The following is an 8,436-nucleotide window of genomic DNA, read 5'->3' on the forward strand; positions in this document are numbered from 1 at the left end:
ATATTATCCGTATTCTTCCTTAAATACATAGGAGAATGGGCTGAATCTATCACCTAGACTATCAAATGGGTTGAATCTATCTCCTCGTCCAACAAATGTGCTGATTTCATCTCCCCAACCAACAAACATAAGCCCCCGGTTTCCAGGCAACTAGAAGACGAGTGTTGAACTCCCACAAAACCTTTCGTTTTCTTTAGTACTATGGGATTATAGATGATTCATACTATCATTTTTTCCTGCAGCACTCTGCCTCCTTTTGAAGCTGGCTTTGAATCTATTTTAAGCCCTCGGGGACATTTTTTAAGTAGTAATGCTCCAACTGAGAATGAGGTAACGTTTAAGAAGGCTCCTGATGGAAGCAGTACACAACAAGGAACTCTGGATGTTGAAATTATGCTTAGTGAACCTGATCATCCCCATCAAGATGTTCGCGCTCTTGGCAACATTCAAACTGGCCAAGAGTCCAGTCAGACAATTAACAAGAGACAAAGTCTCTCAACAATATCGGAAGATATATCAATTCTTGAAGGGGGATCTTCCCATTGTGCCGAACAGCTGGTTAATACATCTTCAAATAAACTCAATTTTCCTACCTTGAAACATCGGCTGGTTAGTTTTTCTCTCTTAGGCTTCATTTGGGACGCCTTTTTTCCTGCTTCTTAAAGCTGATTTTTAGTAAAAAAATTAAAAAATCTGTACTAAAAAGCCGCTTTAAGAAGCAATAAGAAAGCCGTCCTAAAGAAAGCCTTGATATACAAACGTGACTTAATTTGTCTGTTTTATACATGCCATCCCTCATGGTGTACACATCGTTGTTGACTAAGGATTCCTTTCCCTGTCTGTGCTCTTTGAAGGATGACAATTTATTCATCAATTGCCTTCTACAATTGATTTCTTGTTTGTTGCAGTGATACCTTCTCCTGTTTTAAATCCGAAACTTGCTCCTCCTGTCAAGCGGGGAAATGTGAGGAAAAAGAAAAAGATTCAAGCTTTTGATAGACAAGTGGTCTTGATCAACATGTTAGTTTTGGCACTTTTTTAGTTTTTTTTCTTTTGCTAGTTATTTTTAAAAACTATCTGATTTTGCGATGATACGTGTCTTTTATGTTATTTTATTAAGTTAAATTGGCAGTTTGCAAATGCCTGAATTAGTATGCTTCGTTTGGCACCTAAAATGTTTGCTTTTGGCGTTCATGATGTTTTCTGACAATTTTACATATGGCTGCACATTCTTGGTATGTGAGGGATGGATATGAACGAGCTAAGAGTTTCATTGAATCTATCAGATATCCATCCATGTGGAATCATTTGGTTTGCATGAATGGAAATTTTTAAGAACTTGATTAGATAAATTGAGTGTTTTTGTTTCTATCATTAAGTTATATAGCTAAGGGCAATGTACTATTGATGGTTTTATTAGATTAAAAAAAAAACGTTTATTTATAGTATAGAGGAATATGTTTTTGAACTATTAATGCTTCAAAATATATAGACAAACCACAGTCATCAGATATGATAGTTTGAATTATTTCCTACCAGAATGAAAACCAAGCTATTAATTGCTCCCTGTAATGATGAATGATGAGACGGTACACTATCCTATCACCCACAGCAGTTTGTCATCTTCATGGAATTAATGAAATACAACTTTTTAACATCTCCATCAATGTTTTTATCCCATGCAAGGTTTAGACTTTAGAGTGCTGCAGTTTTTAAATTGATAATTCAGATATTCTACAGTTTGCTGATAACTAAGCCCCCCGGTTTCCAGGCAACTAGAAAACGAGTATTGAACTCCCACAAAACCTTTCGTTTTCTTTAGTACTATGGGATTATAGATGATTCATACTATCATTTTTTCCTGCAGCACTCTGACTCCTTTTGAATCTGGCTTTGAATCAAGATCGCGTCAACAGAAACATATTTTGTACCTTAAAAATTGCAACTGTTAATGACAGTTATGATTAATGTGCTTTCTAATATGTACATAGTATTAGTCGCAAGTTGAAGCCACAGGCCTAGAGTTAGCGTGGCTTTTGCTAGAGAAGGGTTAAAATAATGAGAAATTATTCTGCGCGGAGTCCGAAGATAGAGCATCGTTCGGATGTTGCGTAGACACTGCATATGTGCTGTGTATGCACTACTTATGTCCTGCGTATTTATAGATAGGAGCAAATAAGCAGCCAATAAGCATCAAATCAACAATACTCACTAATCATAGGAACATATTTTGGCAGTTAGGTTCCATGGTTCTTGAAGCTATATACCATGAAGCAACAAAGGCTCTTCCATCAAGTATTAACTTGCGAAAACGTTTCTTGGAAGTATTGGGTTCTGTTGATTTAGCTCACTCAGATGAACTTAGGTCAGAGATATTGAAAGATCTCAAAAGAGATTTTTCTCATGATGAACAGTACTGGGATATGACAGCTAGACTACATATTTCTGTCATTGACATGACTAATGGTGAAGCTAAAAGTGATGTTCTCTCTAAGTTAAAACAAGCTTTTCAAGTGAGTGAGTTCTGCATTTGTTTTAGATTTGAGTATCATGTTCATAATTGTCATTTTCTACATTTATTTTAATTCTCTATTTATCTCGCTCGCTCTTCCTTTTCTCCCCCTCTTTCCTTCTCTATGTCCCTCCAATCTGTCAAGCTTATCATGATTTAATCCTTAATTTATTGTACTAGTCCTCTCCCTGCACATTCATATTGTTTTGTTTGTGTTTATTTATTTAGTTTGTTTTGTACTGCCAAAAAGGCTATCTAATACCAATTGTCTTACATAAAAAGGGGTGGAGGGAGTTCAACGAGACTTGATTTAATGCACTTTAAGAAGAAATTGTGTTTGTATAGTGTTACACTGGTGGATGGAAACATTAAGTATTTGTTTATTGAATCATATGTGTAGTTTTGACTTGTGAAGAGGTATGATGGTATATGCAATCTTTAAATCATGCAAATGCATTAGGACAGTCAGAAGTTAGTCTGAAGGTTAATTGAAAACAAAGGCAAGGACATTTGCATATGAATAAGGACCAGAAACATATAGTATGAATAATAGGCTAAAAATGGAATTTTTTTTGTAGATGTTCTTTTGCTTTCAGAAAGCTAGCACAGAGCAGAGCTTCTATGATGCACGAACCTGACATAAAAAGCTAAACATCATTTGGTATGAGGTTGCACTAATCTTTAATTTTTGAGTTAATATATTATTTTAATTAGCAGACATTGTAGAACATTAAAAATGAAAAGTAAAAGTTACTTTCAAGGGAAGGGAAAGAAATAATTGTAACCACACAACAATTTCAAACTTGATAGATTTCAAACTGTGAATTTAAGATGTACTTTCTTGGAAAATACATTGGGATCAATGTAATGCTATGAACTTCTCATTGGTTTGTTAGTGGGGTGTGGGACTCCAATTCCTATTGAATCCTATTGCAAGTTTCTTTTTAAGTGTTAGAAATAGATGCCATGATTAGCATCTGCATTACCATAAGTTATTTTAATCTGCATACCCTGCAATATGAACTGGCTTTATCGAGCCAAAGAGAGGAAGGAACAAGTAGATCCATAGATTGATGTGAAGAAAAATTCCCAAAACAAAGTAACGTCTAACAAAGAGGGGCTGATTGACAATTGTTTCCAAGTGTCCTTTCTGTGTGTCGTACGGTGTTGGTAATTTTATAGTAGAGTAAAAAGAAAGATATACCAAACTGTCTGTTCACATGTTGTCTTGAAGTGTCTCAGTATGCAAGCGGTTAATGTTGTGTCATGTGTGATACAATGAGCTTCTAATGATATAAATATATCATTATAGTCCAGCAGTTTGACAATGAAGCAGGTTTCATCAGCAATGGTGTTTGACTAAAAATAGAACCTTCTAATTCTGTTTCTCCTTCTATAAGAAGCATTATTCAAGTTAGAGGGGTTGATTAATGATGTTCAGTCATGAAATTCTACCTCAGCATGACAAAATTAAACATCTTAATCTATACCACAAAAAAGGGGATAGCTATATTACTTGTTGGACCTAATGTCGTCTTGTTAAATTTGTGGGGTTTCCCAACACGATTCCTATGAACTAGTTTATGTCCGGTACTGCGGAACACTAGCTTTGGATAAATAATATGCTTAAATGAAGGAGTGGATCGTGAAATGGAGGAAGCGAGATAGGTCAAGTGGTTTTTACACTAAATTCTATCTTGTTTGTCTTAACCAATTATATTGTTATTTGTATCTGCTTTATTTTTGTCAAAGATGATGTTTTTTGAAAGCGCAGTTGCACTAACTGTCTAAAAATAGTATACCTATCTTACCATTATTAGTTTTTTTCTAGTTCACAGATTTATGAGTCATTCCGCATTGTTAGTCTTAATCTATACTATTGTTATTTTTTTATGGTTAATGTGCCAATGCTACTGTTCTTGGAAGCTGAGGCGACTATCTATTGCAGAATGCTCATCCAATGTTATCCAATTTACAGGTTTATGAGGAGGCTTTGAATGTTATACCGTCTGTGAAGATGTTTTCCCTCTTTGTGAAGTTCTGGATTGATGTGGCATGTCCTGAGAGTATGGTGCATAATGTTGGGCTTGAAGTTTCGGAGTTCAGTTTGTTTCTGAAGAGAGCATATGAAAAAGCTGAATCAACTGGTTGTCTTATTGAGGATCTTGCTTACCAGTACATTTTATTCTACTTGCAAGCTGGAAAAATAGATAAAGCAAGAAAAGTGGCTGAAAAGCTCAGCAGTGGTAAACTTTCAGAGGCTTCCACTGTATGGTTGCTGAGGATTTCCTTAGAGATAAAATGTCTTGCAAATAAAACTTCTTCCATGAGTAACGATGATCTCAACTACATATTTCAACTCCTTGAACGTGTGCTTAATAGGCTTTCTCTTTCTAAAGCTGAGGGATTGTGGTTCATGGTATGTGGCATAAGATTCTTTTCTCATGTTTTTTCCACTGTTACTTTTTTCCTCTTTTTTCCCAGTAGTTATCCTAAAAGGTTGATTGATATTGTTACATATGCATATCAGTTTTTCAGTCATTCTTGCCAACTTCATCCATTTATGCATCAAGAGGATAGAAACTTCATTGCTAAGTCAAGCAGCTAGAATGAATATGTAACGATTAAGAAGGAAATGGATAGCCTGATTAGAAAGTTAGTTAGTGAGAGTTAGAACCTCATGTAGCACTTAATTGCAATGAGTGGAGTATGATGATTTACAAAGCTGACTCCAGATGGTTAAAATAATTCTAATGATGATGTTGGTATCATGTATATGTTTTAACCATCTTCTATTAGCCTTAAGCTCAAAATATATATTTTTGTTTAATCTACATTATGAAAAGTGCTTGTTTATCTAGTATCATAAACATCATAATTATATAACTGTCGATCTGGTAGAAAATGTGGCTGAACCAACACCTTGTGGATTCCCCCACCCCACCTCCCAATCCATAAAAGAAATGGTTCCGCTTCCTGTCTATTGCATAAATAAAAAGTATCAAACATGTGCTAATTATCAGGAAAACCCCATCTGAAATTGTAGTGAAATTAAGCTTCTCCTATCATATAATCAAAATCATCCAAATAAATTATTCAATGCAACTAATGTATGATGAGTGATCTTAAATTGGAGAAATCTTGTATGTCACCTGGTTTATGAGATTGAAGAATGGATTGTTTTATTCTTGTATTGAAGATTGTAGCATGGATGTCTGAATAAGAACAAGTTGGTTATTGTCCTCCTAAGACAACCAAAATTCATCAATATTTATCTATTATCATCACCCGACACTTCCACAATGTTAACTGGCACATTCCCATGAGAAAAAATTCATCCAATATCTAAGTAAAAACTCCAGGCTAGTGATGATAACCTTCTACTACATACCAATATATTTATGCACATGAAGGGAGAGTTTTTATTTGGATCTTTATTGGATTTTGAATAATGGGAATTTCCGCTAGTCAGTGAAAGTATGTTAGGTACTGGAGTTATCTCCTTAATTATGCATTTGATATTTTTCTGTTGGGTTTCTGATCCTTATGGATATCAAGCATGGCTTTTTAAAAACCTGCTTCAAGGCTTCCCTTTTTGAGGTTTGATGGGAGTCTGTCTCGCAAGGCTAATTAAAGCAATGAACCGAAAGTTATATAAAATTGAAGCTTATGCTTCTTGCTTCACTTGAAAACTTTACTAGCCTATGTTTGTTATGTGTAAATCATAATCAATCTATCACATTCATATTTCAAGTTAGATGCTTCACTTGCAATTAACATTTCATCCTTGATTTTCCTTCCTTTTATGAGTTCGAACTTTATTTATTTAAACACATTATTACTCTTCACTTGAGATTTTTTTTTTAAAGAACACAGGTTTTCATCTGTATTGAACATTTCAAGCTTCTCTTATGATTTGTATGAAACTCAATTAGATTGTTTCTGGAAAGAAAGAGAAATAATTTTCATATCCCATAAATTTTTTGACCAATCTTATATAATCCTTATTAAGAAAAAGATCGTATTGGTTCTTTAATTTTTTTTTAAAGAACCAAAATAGTCTTCCACTACAGGAAAGTATTAATTTGATCCCTTGACTCTTTAAATAGAGTCCAAAATATTCGTTCCGTGGGATCATTTAGGTCACTATTTAAAAAGCCAAGGGACTAAAGTGAGATTTTTAAATAGACGGGGACCATTTTAGCCTTTCGTAAAGAGTTAGTGGACCTTTATGATCTTTATCTCGACCCTTATTTCTTATCCAAGACTTAGTATACTAATAACTTCAATTAAGGCCCTTGTTTCATTATAATATATAATGAAATCACACAGTTATCTCTCTATATATGTATTACTTATTTTCTTTATTTTTGGATCTTTGTATATTTATCATATTTTAGTTAAAATTAAATCCTCTTAAACTTTTGTAAGGAATTTGAACCTTTGCCTTTTCTTTAGAAGATTGAAGTCTTCTATTTTAACTATACTACTCACAAGCTATATCTTCTTGAAGTGTTGAATGATAAAAAAAAGTCAACTACAGGTAAGTTATGAATTCTAAACAGGAAGCTTTTTTTCTTTGTTTTACAAAGGGGTCATGATCTTCCATTTTAACATTCATTTATCTAAGAATTCACAGATTAAAATATCTTATTAAATCATTTAGCCAGTTTCTTTTTGACATTAGTTTGATCATTCTCAAATGTTGAAATTAATAGATAGTGTTCATTGGGAGAAAGTTAGATACAAGAATTACATGTTTAATGGAAAGAGCTTAGTTTTCTTAAAAGCAAACCATTTTATTTTGCTGAAATTTTGAGAAATAAATTTTTGTTGCTCTATCAGAAGATGGGAAATTCAAACATCTAGTCAGACGCTTCTCTAGCTTTAAGAAAATATTACATTTTTTAGCGTTAGAATATGTAGCCCATGTCACTTCTCTTATCAATTGTATTTTGATTTAGGCTGGATTTGATTGGCTATTTGAATCTATTGAACAAATTTTCCTTGTCATTTGAGTACTTCTGAGCTTATTGGTGAGCTTTTAGTCATATTTGTGAGGACACATGCAAAAGAAATATTTTGAAATGCCCGTTAAAGATTTTAATTTAGGTTTATGTTTATTTATTGTGGATGGGACCATGATATTATTTCATCTAAAGTAATCATCTTTCGGTAATTAAAAAAAAACTGAGCTTTTACAAATATGGTGGACATTGTACGAAGATTAATTTTATACATGTTTTAAAAAAAGAACCTCTATGCAGCTTCTTATTACATCTTGTGGTGCAGGCCTTGAAGGTTTTTTCATGTCACAAAGCTTATTTTAAAAGATTGGTGAAGATTTTAGAGGGAGCTTTAGCCAGATGTAGCAGTAATTGTGAATCTTCAGTTTCTGCTGCTGTCGTGGATCGAACTCTCCAAAGTGATGGTATTCTGAATGCAAGAGTTCTTTATAATGGGTAAGTTTTCAGTTGTTTTATTTGATTTTTTATTGGATATTTCTCTATATACGTCTAGGATCTTTCAGTATTCTAGTATTTGGCCTTAAAAATAGATTCTAACTTGCTTTGTATGCACTGAACTATAACTCAGCCTGTTTTGTTGCTTCTACAACACAATCAATTCCTGCAGCACATCTGTTAATTAGATTTTTTTACTTCGATGCATTTAATGGTGCAGTTGAGATTTTTTTTTTTGTGGTGGTCGAAGCTTGATTTATAGAATTTATTGAATATCTCTGGGAAGGATCATGCAAATTATTACTTTGCAACAAATTATCCTAATACTTAGCCACATGAATCACTCAATTATAATATTTGATTGAGGTTGTCCTTTTAACCTTGTGCAAAGTTGTTTAAAATAGTGCATATCCCAATGTTTGTTAACAACAATAACAACATCAAGTCTTCATCCTATTATGT

The 8,436-nt window shown here is 33.5% G+C and overlaps 1 protein-coding gene across 1 annotated transcript; it reads left to right on the plus strand.

Annotated features, from left to right (window-relative positions):
- The first annotated feature begins 213 nt into the window (after positions 1-213).
- On the plus strand, positions 214-8,005 carry LOC110106254. The gene is made up of 4 exons (XM_028694060.1): positions 214-609; positions 2,166-2,513; positions 4,461-4,931; positions 7,805-8,005. Exons 1-4 carry the CDS (start codon positions 214-216, stop codon positions 7,976-7,978), a joined length of 1,389 nt encoding a protein of 462 aa, XP_028549893.1. The 3' UTR covers positions 7,979-8,005.
- Positions 8,006-8,436: the final 431 nt, after the last annotated feature.

The sequence above is a fragment of the Dendrobium catenatum genome, unplaced genomic scaffold, assembly GCF_001605985.2.
Source record: "Dendrobium catenatum unplaced genomic scaffold, ASM160598v2 fragScaff_scaffold_51, whole genome shotgun sequence".
NCBI lineage: Eukaryota > Viridiplantae > Streptophyta > Magnoliopsida > Asparagales > Orchidaceae > Dendrobium > Dendrobium catenatum.